We start from the raw sequence: 15,386 nt of genomic DNA on the forward strand, positions 1-15,386 counted from the left end.
TCTACCATACCTCCACCTTGAGAAACCTCAGTGTCATGCCATTTATGTGTTCCCCTCTGGTGCTCAGTTCCCTCTTCATTTGTAGGTCCTGGAACTTCTCTTACTTTCTAGTGAACTCAACAAAGTATTTAAATGGATTTTTATAATTTCTAAAAAAGATTTTATTTATTTGAGAGAGACAGCGAGAGAGGGAACACAAGCAGAGGGAGTGGGAGAGGGCAAAGCACGCCTCTGGCTGAGCAGGGAGCCCGATGTGGGGCTCCATCCCAGGAACCTGGGATCAGGACCTGAGCCACCCAGGCGCCCCAGATTTTTATAATTTTTAACAAGCATTTTTAGATGTTTTATAGCAGGAGTGTTAAGTTACGTAGTCTGGCACATTGCTTAAGCAGTATGGCCAACTGATCCTTTCAAATGATATGATAGACAAGTTATAACTTTATAGATGAGGAAACTCAAGTTCAGAAAGGTTAAAGATTCACTATTCATCAAGTTCACAGTTGTGATTAAATAATCTTTCATGCAAACAGTTAACTATTCATCTTTTTCTCTAGATTTTAAATTCCATAAAAGGACCAATATTATGGATCATCAATGAATAGCACAATGCCTAACTCATAGTAGATAGTCAATAAATATTTGTTGGAAAGTGCTAACATATTCATTAAGAGCGGAAGAGAAGTATAGCCAGAATTAGAATCCAGGTCCTCTGAGTCATAGCTCACGACACTTAGTGACCAAAGTAAACAGTGATAGGAGTTAACAGGAAACTTCAGGGAGAGGACCTAGCCTAAAGGAGAACACTCTCACTCCCATGGCTACTCAAATGTCATTTACTCATTCATTCAGTTATTCAATAAATATTTACTGAGCTCCTGTTAGACGCACTAAGCACTGGGGGTGTAACAGTAAACAAAATAAACAAGTCTCTGACCACATGGAGGTTACAATACTAAACAAATCATCACAGGTATACATTTAAACCACAGCTATGGTTTACGATGTGGAATGGATGATGCTGCTGGCAATGACTAGTGTGGCACAGCCCATGAGGTCACTTCCCAACCTTAGTATTTTACAGACCTGGACTCCAAAGCACAAGTGATATGTGAGGGTCATAAGGACAGTGAAGAGCTACACCTACTCTAGCATTAATTCCAGTGCCCTTTCGAAGTGTAGTGAGTGGCTGAAAGCATGAGCTTTGAAATCAGGTAACTGAGTTTGAATTCCCATTTCATCTTTGACTTGCTTAGTCTCTTTGAATTGATTCTTCATCCACAGAAGAGCAATAATAACTACTCACAGCGTTGTGAAGATACAAGGAACTTTTTTTACATTTATGTATGTAAAGTTTATCACTTCTGGCACACAGCAAATATTTAATAAATGGTGGATATTTTTTTCCAATCTTAGATCTTATTCACTAGATAGGATGTAGATAACTTCACTTAAGATGTTCTCCCTGGTTTTCTGTCACCAGCACAGATTCCTTAGGATGCCCAAATTAATTCTTTCCTTCCCTGCTTACTTAGTACTTTTATCAATACACAATGTCCAGAGCTCTTCTGTAAACTCCAGATCTGTACACTGAAACTGCCTACCCAATATCTACAACTGGATGTCTGAAAACCATCTTGATCTTAACATGATACATGATGATAATGATCCTGATACCACCCCCATTTCCCCCCAAACCCCTTGCTACTCTAATGGCTTTCCCAATTTCAGTTAATGGCAACTCCATTTTTACAGCTGTATAAGACAAAAGACTTGAAGTCACACTTGACTTCTCCCTCTTTCCCATTCTCCACAAATACTGTTTGTTCTATCTTGAAAATATATCTAGAATAGAACAACTTCTCTGTATCTCTACTGACACCATCCTGGCCTATGATGGTTAATTTTATGTGTCAACTTGGCGGGGCTATGGTACCCAGATACTTGGTCAAACATTCAGGATGTTTCTGTGAAGGTATTTCTGGATGAGATTAACATTTAAATCAGTGAACTCTGAGTAAAGCATGTTACCCTCCATAATGTGAGTGGGCCATGCCCAATTAGCTGGAGGCCTTAAGAGGACAAAGACTGGCCAAGAAAGAGGGAATTCTGCCAGCAGAATGCCTTCAGACTCCAGCTGCTAACACCTCCCTGAGTCTCTAGCCTGCTGAACTACTCCATCAAATTTTGAACTCAATAAGCTTCTACATTGTGTGAGATGGTTCCTTAAAAATAAATCTTTCTCTTTATATACATTATGTTGGTTTTGTTTCTCTGTATGAATCAAATACATGGTCCAAACCATCATTTATTCTCACCCAGATGACTGTAAAAATCTCCTTTTGGTTTTCTGCTCTCACTCTAAAGCCTGTTCTTAACTAGCAGCCAGAGTGAATCTGTTAAATCCAATTCAGATCTTATCAGTCCTCTGTATAGGACCCTTCCATGGCTTCCCCACATCACTCAAGCAAAAACCCAGACTCTTCACAGTGACCTACAAGGCCCTACATGTTTTCCCACCTCTCACCTCCTTTCTTTATCTTCTATTATCCTTTTCCCTTATCCACCCCACTACTTGAATATACCAGGCATGCTCCAACCTAGAAGCCTTTGTACTTGCCATTCCCTCTGCCTAAAATATTCTTTTCCCACACATCTATACAGCTAGTTCCCCCACTTTCTTTAAATTTTTACTCAAAAATCGTCCCAGTGAGATGGTCTCTGTTACGCTATCTAAAACTTCTACCTCCTTACTCTTTTGTCTTCTCTTCTTTCCCTTCTCTGGGTTTCTTCCCCCTTACTATAACTCATTCTCACAGACTATAGATTTCACTTATTATTCTTATTTCTTGTTTCTGATTACTACCCCCAGAAATGTAAGCTCAATGAAGACAGGGAATTTTTGTCTGCTATTTTCACTGCTGTTAGACAGTTTGTTCAGATTCCAGAACAAGTCTGGCATACTGTGAATATTCAATAGACACTCTTTTCTTTTTCCAAGTTTTTATTTAAATTCTGGTTAGTTAACATACTCAATTTGCACTACAGTGAAAGAAAAAAAACCCCTTAAAAGCCTTCAGTTGTACTTCACTGCCTTTCGATTCTCTATCACGGGCCTCCTATTTCCTCTTTTTCTGATCTCACAACTGATGCCTTGCTGTTCATTCAGGCTCCAGGACTCACCACTTTTAACTTGAAGTCTGAAGGTCTACACTGATACCTGAAACTCTCAGCTCAGTGAGGTCTGCCAACTTTTTCTTATTACCCTCCTCCAGGACAGGTCGAATTCTTTGTTCTCTTAGAACAAAAGCTTCCTAAACCTAATGATAGTAAGTGGAGAATGACATCAAATTATGCTTAGAAACAATTTTCTATTCTTCCGAGTATCAAACTTACCTCCTATACATGAATACTAAGTCTTACATAAATTGTTTGTACTATTTATGAAAAGATTGTGTATTGTTCTTTTTCCATATTAAATATGTGTTTGTTTTATTAAAATGGAACAGACTATGTGATTAGTATGCTTAGTGAAATAAATAACCAGTCCAATATCAAGTACTACTTGTACAGGATTGTAGTGGAAATGAAAGAATAACATATATGTTATACTTAAAACACAGATCTTCAGGTTTAAGAAAGTGGCTAAAAAACAGTTTAGAATATATAACCAGATATGAGCAATTGAAGGTAAATAAAAAGAAGACTGAAACAGAGAAAAACTGATGGGCTAACATTACATGTATGTATTTTAGAAGTTCGTTTTTTAGATGACACAAACAGATATTCCATGCTTACAGACTGGAAAAAAATACTGTTAAAATGTCCATACTTCCCAAAGCAGTCTACAGATTTAAAGTAATCCCTATTAAATAACCAACAGCATTTTTCACAGAACTAGAACAAACTATCCTACAAAAGATCCCAAAGAACCAAAGCAATATTGAAATAGAGGAACAAAACTGGAGGTATCACAATCCTAGATTTCAGGATATACTACAAAGCTGTAGTAATCAAAATGTATAGTACTGGTACAAAAAGAGATATATAGATCAATGGGACAGAACAGAGAGCCCAGAAATAAACATACAATACTATTATCTTTGACTATACTATTAATCTTTGACAAAGCAGGAAAGAAAAAGACAGTATCTTCAACAAATGGTACTGGGAAAACTAGACAGCTACATGCAAAAGAATGAAACGGGATCACATTCTTACACCACATACAAAAATAAATTCAAAATGGATTAAGAACCTAAATGTGAGACCTAAAACCATGAAAATCCTAGAAGAGAAAACAGGCAGTAAATTCTCTCACCTCAGCCAGAGCAACACATTTTTAGATATGTCTTCTGAGGCAAGAGAAACAAAAACAAAAACTATTGGGACAACACCAAAATAAAAAGCTTCAGCACAGCAAAGGAACCAATCAACAAAATTAAAAGATAACCTACTAAAAACAGGAGAAGATATTTGCAAATAACGTATCCAATAAAGGGTTAGTATCTATAATATACAAAGAACTGATACAACTCAATGCCGGAAAAACAAATAATCCAATTAAAAATGGTCAGAAGACACGAACAGACATTTTCCAAACAAAACATCCAGATATCCAAAAGACACATGAAAAGATGCTCAACATCACTAATCAGGGAAATGCAAATCAAAACTACAATGAGATACCATCTCACGCCCGTCAGAATGGCTAAAATCAAGTACATAAGAAATGACAAGTGTTGGTGAGGATGTGGAGAAGGAACTCTCATGCACTATTGGTGGGAATGCAAACTGGTGCAGCCACTGTGGAAAACAGTATAGAGATTCGTCAGAAACTTAAAAACAGAACCACCATATGATCCAGTAATTCAACTACTGGGTATTTCCCCCCCAAAATAAAAAAAAAACACTCATTTGAAAAAATACATGCACCCCTATGTTTATTGCAGCATTGTTTACAATAGTCCAACTATGGAAGCAGTCCAAGTATCCACTGATAGATGAATGGGTAAAGATGTGGTACATACACACGATGAAATATTACTCAGCCCTAAAAAAGAACAAAATCTTGCCATTTGCAATAATATGGATGAATCTAGGGAGCATAACCCTAAGTGAAGTAAGTCAGTCAGAGAAAGACAAATACCCCATGATTTCACTTACACGCAGAATTTAAAAAACAAAGAAAAAAACAGACAAGCAAAAAAACTGAACCAAACCAAAACAAAACCAGACTCTTAACTACAGATAACAGACAGATGGTTACCAGAGGGGAGATGAGTGGGGGAATGGGTGAAACAGGTGAAGGGGATTAAGAGGACACTTACTATGATAAGCACTGAATATAGCATATAGCATTGCTGAATCACTACATTGTACACCTGAAACTAATATATCGCCCTATGTTAATTATACTGAAGTTTTTAAAAAAGATTTTATTTATTTATTTGAGAGAGAATGTGAGTACACGAGCCAGTGTGAATGGAGAAGGGAGAGAGGGTGAAGGAGAGGGACAGGGAGACTCTGCACTGAGCCTGTAGTCCAAGGCAGGGCTTGATCTTGAAACCCTGAGATCATGATCTGAACCGAAACCAAGAGTCAGAAGCCTAACTAACTGAACCACCCAGGTGCCCCCAAATAAACATCTTTTACTTGAGCCAAATTTTTATTTCTAAATTTAATATTAGTTTGAACTGCATTAATTCAGTTACTAATGACTGTGTTCATTTATCTTGCTAGATTTATTCATTTATATATTCATGAAACATTGATTATCAACTATGAACCAGATATAAGAGTTACAAAAATATTTAAAACATGGGTCTTCCTTGTGATAAGCACATATATAAACAAAAAACTTTAATAGTGTGATAAATACTATGATAAAATATGAATAAAGTTCAGAGAAAGTATAATATCTACTTACATTAAAAAGTTGTTTTTTAGCATATGTTCTAATCTGTCCTTGGTAAGAAAAGAGAAGAAAATTTGTTAAATGTAATTATATTTATTATATGTAATTAACGTATCTAAAGAGTAGATGTATTAGACTTCATCCACAAAACTAATTACCTTTTGGCCAGGAGCTATGAACTTGTGACAGAGTTCAACATCTTCAGGACAGTTTGAGAGAACCATCATTGTTGCAGTCTTGAAGAGTCCCTCCATAACCTAAGAGAAATGACAGATAGTTAGTTGCCTGACAAGTGAGCCACTTTGTATGAAAAATCTATTTAGGGGTCCTGTAAGGACTGTTCTCCAGGTTTTAGCAGCTATAAATCTGTTAGGCCTCTTAATCCCTGAATATACCGCAGAACGTTAGTTCAGTTTTCCAGACTGCTTACGGGAGGCAGTGCAATTTCTTCCCAGAGTGGGTAAAAAAAGGAAAGAAAAATGTATGAATCTTCCGTTAATCATTCCAATACTAGAAGGAGGTTGTTAAATGAACAGCCAAAACTGACTGATGCCTCTCTAAAGTGCAATATACTCACCTGTAGAATCAGGGCAGTAACAGTACCTAGCTTCCAGGACTGTTGTGATAATTAAATGAGATAATCCATGTATAAGACTTTGAATACTTGGCTCAGAGAAGGATGCAACAAACATCAGCACTTTGAAAAGTGCTTCATTCAGTCACTGGTAAATGAAAGCTGACTTTAAAATTACAGGAGCAGTGATAGATCTACATCTAAATATGTATATTTTTGCTTTGCCAAAGCATACAGTGGTAATAACACAAGTCATGATAAACACCAATCAGTAAGTAAGAATACATTCCACCAGGGGTATCCATACACATCCCACAGAAAAACCTTGTTGTTAGAAGAAAAAAGGTGATTGGAATGGAAAGTATTTCTAATCAAAACTAAAATGTTTGGTTTGAAGTCAGTGAGATCCTGTTAGGCTCTCCCAATGTTGTGCTCAGAAAGAGAGACGCACTTGGTAAGTTCAGGCTGCCCCAGAGGCAGGATCTTCCCTCCTTCTCTTGCATCCCCGGTGCACCCTATCAGGGCTGGAGACACAGGGCAGGACACAAGCATCTACCACACTAACTCTGATCGGATACAGAAACATACTTGATTACCAAGGAACAACCAGATACATTTATATATATGCATATACATGTGTGTGTGTTTATATGTGTTCATATATTTATTTTTTATATATTTTATATTTTTATATTTACATATATATTTTGTGTAAGAGTAAGGAATAACTTGATGAAAGAAGAGCAAAAGGAGGCTAAAGATCTTTTACCCTGAGGCTATATTACCTTTGATACAAGAGTAGGGAGATAAAGAAGTTACTAAGCAACTGAAAGATTTATGAAGGGTCATATACCTCAATCACAAAAAAAAGCTGACACATATGGGGAGCAAACAAAAACAGATTGGATACTAAGCCTGCACTGTTGAGGGGCTCAACACACCCATCTGTAAGATGAAGACTGTGACCACTGGGGATGTTAAATTGGTGTCTTTCTTATGAGCAGTAAATTTCCACTTGAAGAAGAAAATCACTGGCTTTTCTAACCTTGACTTTCAGACTATGCTCTATAAATATATTTGAAGAAAACAGAAACTTAACTGAAGGGTTAGCATAACCTTCAGATGTTTTTAAAAATATATTACTCAATGGCACTAAAATAGTAATATTTGTTTATACCTTATGAGCAGAAAAAAATCCTTTGTTACAGTATTCTGATTTAAAATTTTCATCAAGATAATAATTTCCAGAGAATGTAATTCATAAAAGGAGAAAATTAAGAAAAATAGAAGATTACTTTTGGAGGAACATACTTTTTTTCTGTCTTTAAGAAAAAGTTTGTATTTCAATTAATTAAAAATTACTGAACAGTGTATGCTGAATACCACTCAGAAGAACAGTAAAAAATAATTATCAGGTATAGAATATATAATTATAATGTTTAATAATACCTAACATAATTTATGTCTTTGGAACTTTTCTCTGGTATTTACGGGGGGAGGGCAGGAGAGACAGGGTCAAGGCAGAAAGAGGGAGGTAAAGGGCTTACTGTGGCTTACAATACTCTCATTGCCTGAGTGAGAGAGTAACACCCAATTGGGTGGTGGGCTGGAACCAAAAGCCGCTTAAGGAATCTTACTGATGCCTTGTGAGGCTCAGATCCTGAATCCCTATATTTTAGAAAAGAATTACTTGACAGTGTTACTATTGTCATTTTTGGCCAGGTAACTCTTTGTTGAGTGGGAGGAACCTGGGCATGTTAGCATGTCCAATAGCATCCCTAGCCTTTACCCACTGGATGCCAGTAGCAACCACTCTCCCCTCTCCTCCATCCACTTCCTAGGGACAACCAAAAACGTCCCCTGGGGGACACTGATCTACAACAATCAGTGGGAAATGTTAAAGTGGTATATAAATGGATACTGTGTGTAGTCAAAACACCTCTTCAGGACCAAGAGCTTTATCCACTGGGAATATTAATTGCTGATGGTGCCTAGTTGAGTCCCTCTTCAGGAACAGGCCAGGCCAGGAGTGCTATCTTACCCAAGAGTACGCCTCTTCCCAAGGCTAGCCCATATTAGGTAACTGCTTGATGGGGAACAAACAAAGGTATACCACCCCCTTGCCTTTCTATGGGACAACTATGAAAGACCACTCTAGCTCCAAAGTTTTAGCTAAGGCCTCTCTACATGCATTATAGTTCAACCTTTCCCTCTGCCCAATGCTGCTTCCTTCCTTTCCTTACAGATGCTGTTCTCTAGAACATTCCCCATTAACCCCCTACCCCCCAAATCTCTGCTTTAGAGTTTACTAGGAAATCCAACCAAGACAGGATAATGAACTAGCAAGCCCATTCTATTTGATGATATATGTGGTATTTATGTTTTAAGTGGAATTGGGTCATTTACTGGATAAGAGTAGAAAGATAAAATGAATAGAAGTGAGAAGTGACAAAAATTGTTCAACATCCTGTGATTACAAATCCAAACTAAGATATTAATAGTACTAGATAGAGAATTCATAATAACAGACAATAATATCTGGGTACACAGTGCCACAAACTAGTCTATATGTCTTATACATACAACCTGTGTAATTCTCTGAACTACCTGTTCCCAGCTTGAAATTCAGAATGAGGCCTTGTCTTTTTGAGCCCCCCGCCCATTGACCCCTGGAAGTCCATTTACTTCTCTCCAGAGAGACCACCCCCCACCCCCAGATGCCACGATAAATCCAAGACTCCTGGGGTCCTTGGCAATTCGGCCCAAGAGGAGTCAGCAATCTTTGTTTCTACCCTATAAGGTAGGAACCATTATTCTCATTTTACAGGTGAGGAAACTGAGGCTCAGAAAATTAAATCCCTTGTTTAAGATCACATAGCAAGTGGTAGAGCTGAAAATCAGTTCCTGGTCCATCCATCTTCAGAGCTTATGTGCTCTATCTGGAGTATGGCCACAGCCTCCTAAAAAGGCTCCCACCCTCATTTTTATCCCCCTCTGAATCATTTTTTATATTGTTACTAGAGAGGTGTTTCTAAACTATAATTGACCATGGCCTCTCCTATCTGAGAACTCTCTCTTTTTCCTTCTCAACTACTTAGCATGGCATTTACGGAGTCTTTCTTTCAAGATCTGACTCTTGACCATCTTTCTGGACTTCCCTCTTGCCCCCAAAATAGAGCTCTGATGGTTCCTGTAGATGCTTTCCCATGCAGATGTTTCTCTAACTATAAAGATGTTTTATTTCTTTGCCTAACAAATAACAAGATCTATTACTTACTGAGCTTGCTGTATGCTAAGCCCAATACTAGATGCTTTACATTATACAGCTATTATTTCATTTACTCCTCCTGATAACCTTATGAAATAGTTACTGTAATTATTATTTTATAGTTGAGCAAGTTAAAGTTCACCACGGTTTGGTAACATCAAAACAAAATTAATGGCAGAGCTGGGATATGAACTTAAATCTGTCTGACTCTTGTACATTAAAGGGATTCAGTAGATGTTTATCAAATTAAGTAGTTTCCCATCTTCTTCACTCCATTAACACCTACAATGCACAGATGTCCAAGGTGAAACTGTATACAGAAGCCTTTTAATGTCACAGATATCTGTTATTTAGAAAGTGTTTTAAAATTTGTGTACCTACCTGCATGAGATATTGAAGACTCTCAACAAAAGAAATCTCTGCTTCTACCATATAAAACTCTGCCAGGTGTCTCCGGCTCTGAGAATTCTCTGCTCGGAATGTTGGACCAAAGGTAAACACTTGAGTAAAAGCCCTGCAATTCAAGATTAAAAGTATAAAAATAGGATTCACATGATTACTTTTAAGTATTTAAAATACTCAGCGTACTCTAAAGAAAAAAAAGTTTTGTGCCTCTGTCTTGTCCACAAATCTGCACATATTAGCTGCTATATTTCTCTAATGGGTGGTAATAATAGTTTCATTAAAAATGTTACATATATAGAAACCATTTTATCCCGAAGGAATCTGCAAATGCTTTACAAACCCTATGGCTTACTAAATATAGAATTATAACCACTTCTGGGTGCACTCTACTGCAGCTGCCTTAAGCAGCAGGCAACTACATTTCAAAGCAATCAAGAACAAAGTAAAGGAAAAATACCACAGCCCAACGAGCTTCACAGAGAAATCTACACAGTAACAGTTGAAACTAGAATTACAGTGGATAAAGGATGCTAATTATTTTTTAAAATATGTGAAAAAAGAGTGTCACATATGTACAATGATCTGCCTTGTTTGAAGCCTACTCAAGTTCTTCACAACCACCCAAGTGTTTCAATGAACACGGTGACCCCTGAAACCTGGGGGTGAGGATGGATTTTGAAGAACTGTCTACTTTATTCTCTGGTGTTCAAGGGAATAGCTCATAGCTCAACAATCCAAATAGTGGGGGGAAATCTTACTTTTCAATTCCTGCTGAAAAGTGGACACTAACACCTTCGTTCTTCAGCACTTCTCATTTCCCTCATTTGGAATCAGGGCAACAACTGGGATTAGATCAGACACATGTGAAATAATGAGTATTTCCTGAGGACTCTCTAATCTTTGAATTTTAAGGTTTTGATAGAACAAAACAAGAGATTTGGGGCTCCTCAGCTATTATCCTGAGCCCTCTTCATTTGACTGGCATTAGTCAAAAAACATTAAAATCGGAAAACAGTATAGAAAGTAGATTGTAGATATATATATACACCAGTTGGGCTTTGTTTTGTTGTCTTTTTAAGTAAAGATACTCTGGGAAATGAAACAGTAAAGCAATTATAGTGGAAATCAAGAGTTTTGTCTTTTTTTTTTTTTTTCCAAAGGGCTATTTTAGTTAAGGCCTTGTTGGTAAGAAGCTTAGGAATTTATGTTTTGGTTCTTCAGCCACCTTCCTGAGACCATAATCAGTTAACCTCCGAGAACCTTAGTTTTTAATGGAAAAATAAACAGTAAGAACTCAAAAATATTACTATGGTAACCTCTCTACTGAGATTCAGATCCAGACATGTGTGCTAGAATGTTCCTGAAAACATTGACCCTATCTTATGCAAAATGAAAACCCTTGTCTGCTCCCAAAACAGACAAAAAAACAAAACAAGGAACAATCCTTCCTTTCCTTTTTCACTTTCTCCAGTTCTATTAATTTCAGTTACTCTACCCCATCGCCCAAACCAGATCTCCTCCTGCCCACACTTCCCATATCATACCGATCACAAAATCATACTGTTTACACCTAGGAAAATGCTGTCAAATCTAGAGACACACCCCCTGCCCTTTTTTTTTTTTTCCCCCTTAAATCTACACACATACGGTCTTAGTGTAAACTCTTGTGTCTTGCTTGGAGAACTACAACTTTTTACCTGGTGTCTGCCACTTGTCTTTCTTTCTCCAGCCCTAAACTATTAGGAGTTTTCAAACTCAAGCCTGATTATATCAACCATAATTCAAAAGTCTTTAATGATTTCCTACTGCTCAAATGATAAAGTTCAAACTCCTAACTTTGACTCACTTTCCTTTACAAAGCCTTTTCTCTAGCTCACTGGAGACACTCCCCTCACATAGCTTGCCAGGGGAAGCCTTTGGCCTTTGTTAGGCTGCTCCCTGCCTCTAATGACCATTCCTGGCTCCTCTCTCTCCAAATGGCAAATTTCCACCTATCATTCAAGATTTGGTTCAAATGTCACTTTCTCTTTGTAACCTTACCATACACCTCCAAATTTACTGTTCCCTCCTTTATATGACTATGGCATTTTGTTCATATATTCATTACACAGAACATATCACTTTGAAATGTAATTATATATGTCTGTATCTTTCTCCCCCAATAAACTATGAAATTTTCCAGAGCAGGAATCATGTTTTATTCATACTTACATCTCCAGTGCCTAAGATAAAACAGGTGCTCATGCTGAATGAATGAGTACTAATGATGATGACAGGCTTCCTCAGTTGTAAACTGGAAAAGTACAGCATCCTCACCAACAGTAACATTACAAATAATATATAGAAAAATACTCAGATGTTTCACTTTGGCTGTTACTTAGTACCTTAAATAGGTCAAACAATGTAGGCCTGTCCCAAACAATAAATTAAAAAATTATAAGGCCCTGAGTTTCTAACCTGGGACTATGTAATCTCCAGGTAAGTCGGCAATAGTATATCTATATAGATGAAAGACATTTTTTTTCTGGGACTGCATCACAAAAAATTATGTATACAGATGTTCACTAACAACAAAGGATATATATATTTTTAAAGATTTTATTTATTTATTTGTCAGAGAGATAGAGAGAGTACAGGCAGGCAAAGTGACAGGTAGAGGCAGAGGGAGAAGCAGGCTCCCTGCAGAGCAAGGAGCCCGATGTGGGATTCGATCCCAGGATGCTGGGATCATGACCTGAGCTGAAGGCAGCTGCTTAACCGACTGAGCCACCCAGGCATGCCAACAAAGGATATTTTAATTGAGATTTTCCTGGGCAAAAACAGAAACTAGGGGGCATAGGTGAAATTTCCTTTGAGGGCTCTGAGGGAGACTTTCAAGAAATGGGCAGTGATCTTCCTGAAATACAAGGAAAGCCAATGAGTTTGCTGTTCAAAAGAGACATATTATTTGTATTAAGATACCAGTTACAGCGAAAACAGTGGTTTCCAAAAAGAATTACAAATTCAAGTCACAAGGGCATCTTCTTCTCACATGGCAATTCTATGTAGGGTCCTCAAAGATGAGCAGCAATAGGGATTTTTAATTTAACAATGGTTAATAATTTTTCCTGGCAATGCAAGATAAGCTCTCTATTATAAAGTAATAAAGAGGGTCAAGATTTTTATTTTAATTATAATAAGGATCAGGCTCTGACTGAGGTAGCCAGGAGTTAAGTACTATTCTAATAGGGTAAGTAAAAACTGACAACCATGGTGCTTTCTCTGAATTAATAGAACAATAAAATGAACTGGAAGGTATGTTAAAAAAAAAAACAAACAAAAAACAACTGCCTAATTCAGCATCTAGTCTTTAAGCAGATGAATACCTAAATCATTTGAGAATGGACATCCTATGCCACTGCCCAGTGATGCCATGATAAAAGTAGGGACAGCAGCAGTAGTAGCGGTGATGGTCACTCCATCAGAAGTGCTCCTTGTGGGCCAGGCACGAGCTGCAGGAACCTCAAAGTTAACTCCTTTATAGTTAACTCAATAAAGTCTGGATTGTTACTTCCATTTTTCAGGCTAAGACATGGAAGGTCAGAGAAGTTGAGAAGCTTTCCCCAAAGTCAGACAGTCACAACCCAGGAAGGGGTAGAGGCCAGATTCAAATCCAGATGTGGTCATAGCCCTTATCATGATATAAAAATACTCATGTTTGTAACTGAATACTGATAAACCTGGAGAATTAGGAAGAAAACTTGGTAATGCGTCATCCAGGCTTCTCAAAGATAGTTAGGGTAAACAGTTTGGTATATTCACCTTCCTTATGAATAGCTTATTGGTTTTATATGTTAAAAGTACAGCTCAGGGTGCCTGGGTGGCTCAGTGGGTTAAAGCCCCTGCCTTCGGCTCAGGTCATGATCTCAGGGTCCTGGGATCGAGCCCTGCATCGGGCTCTCTGCTCGCAGGGAGCCTGCTTCCTCCTCTCTCTGCCTGCCTCTTTGCCTACTTGTGATCTCTGTGTCAAATAAATAAATAAAATCTTAAAAAAAAGTACAGCTCACTGGGGTATATTGCCTTTGTGTAAATAAGGAGAATGATAAATTTTCATCAACATTTTATAACCTTGAGCAAGTCATTTAGCAGTTCTGGTCTTCAAATTCTTCCATGAGTGGGAGACGGGGCAGCTTGGCATTAATCTCTACTGTCTTTTATAACAATTTTGTTTCTAGGTCCATGTGAAATCGTTCTCACTTTAATTTATGCTGACTTCTTCTTTTCTGTCTTTCACAGACATGAAAGCCATTTGCAACAAGGCTTAGACTAACCAACATTTAAAATAAGGTCTGAGAACAAGGCCACTTCTAAAATAAGATACAAAACCAGGTGAAAGGCCAGTACTGCTGTGAGAAGCAACCAGAAGAAAAAGAAAACACTCAGCACTAAAAAGCATTCTTGTGCCAGGTTATGAAGGGAGGCAAGCTATATAAGGAAAGTCCATGAGCTTGGAGTAGATGTTTAAGATAACAAAAGTACATTTAATACACATCAACCAAGTTAACTACAAAAATGGATCTTTAAAAATAAAAAATAAAGTTACCTCCCCCCGCAAAAAGATCTACAAAGGTCATTTTCTTCCTTGTGTGGAGTTTTATGAAACCCTAAATTGGCAAGTGGATTATCATAAAACACTCCCTGATTGCTTGGCCGTTTATTCTTTCTGGCCCTGAAATTCAAGAGGTAACCTTTATATTTCGAAAGAGTAATTACTGTTCTTCTGCTGGGGAAGAACTTATTCAGCATAAGGTTGATCAGCAACTTTCCCGAAGGCCTCCACTCCCAACTTCCTATTACTCTCTGTGGTCAGCTCAGTAAACATTCATGGAACTGAAGTGAACTCACAGCTTTAAACTAGCTTTTGAAACAGTCTTTGTCAAATGGTATTCCCATCTTTCAAAAATAATCATATGTTTACTACTGCTTTGAGTCCACTGGATTATCAATACTGTCACATATTTGTCATTCATTATTTCTACAGAGTGGACTCCATGCATCTCCTTTTCAGTTTTCCCCTATTCTTCTAACCATCCTGCAATACACTTGGTGGAAGGGGACAAGACAGCTCTCACCATTTCAACAATTCATGTCAAGATGCCTTAGGGAGGATGCACTCTAAAATCTAAAAATTATTCTCTACCAGCATTGTTAACTCTCTCTGAAAAATTAACTTTCTTTAACATGTC

General features: G+C 37.6%; 1 protein-coding gene across 1 annotated transcript in view; it reads right to left on the reverse strand.

Annotated features, from left to right (window-relative positions):
* NARS2 (asparaginyl-tRNA synthetase 2, mitochondrial) overlaps positions 1–15,386 on the reverse strand; it is a 124,960-nt gene that overhangs the window by 25,179 nt on the left and 84,395 nt on the right. The window contains exons 7-9 of the mRNA XM_080817450.1: positions 10,138–10,270; positions 6,073–6,171; positions 5,927–5,964 (exon numbers count right to left, since the gene is read on the reverse strand). Coding sequence (XP_080673576.1) covers positions 5,927–5,964; positions 6,073–6,171; positions 10,138–10,270 — 270 coding nt within the window. The remainder of the gene's footprint in view (positions 1–5,926; positions 5,965–6,072; positions 6,172–10,137; positions 10,271–15,386) is intronic.

Source organism: Martes martes (assembly GCF_963455335.1).
Source record: "Martes martes genome assembly, chromosome: 10".
NCBI lineage: Eukaryota > Metazoa > Chordata > Mammalia > Carnivora > Mustelidae > Martes > Martes martes.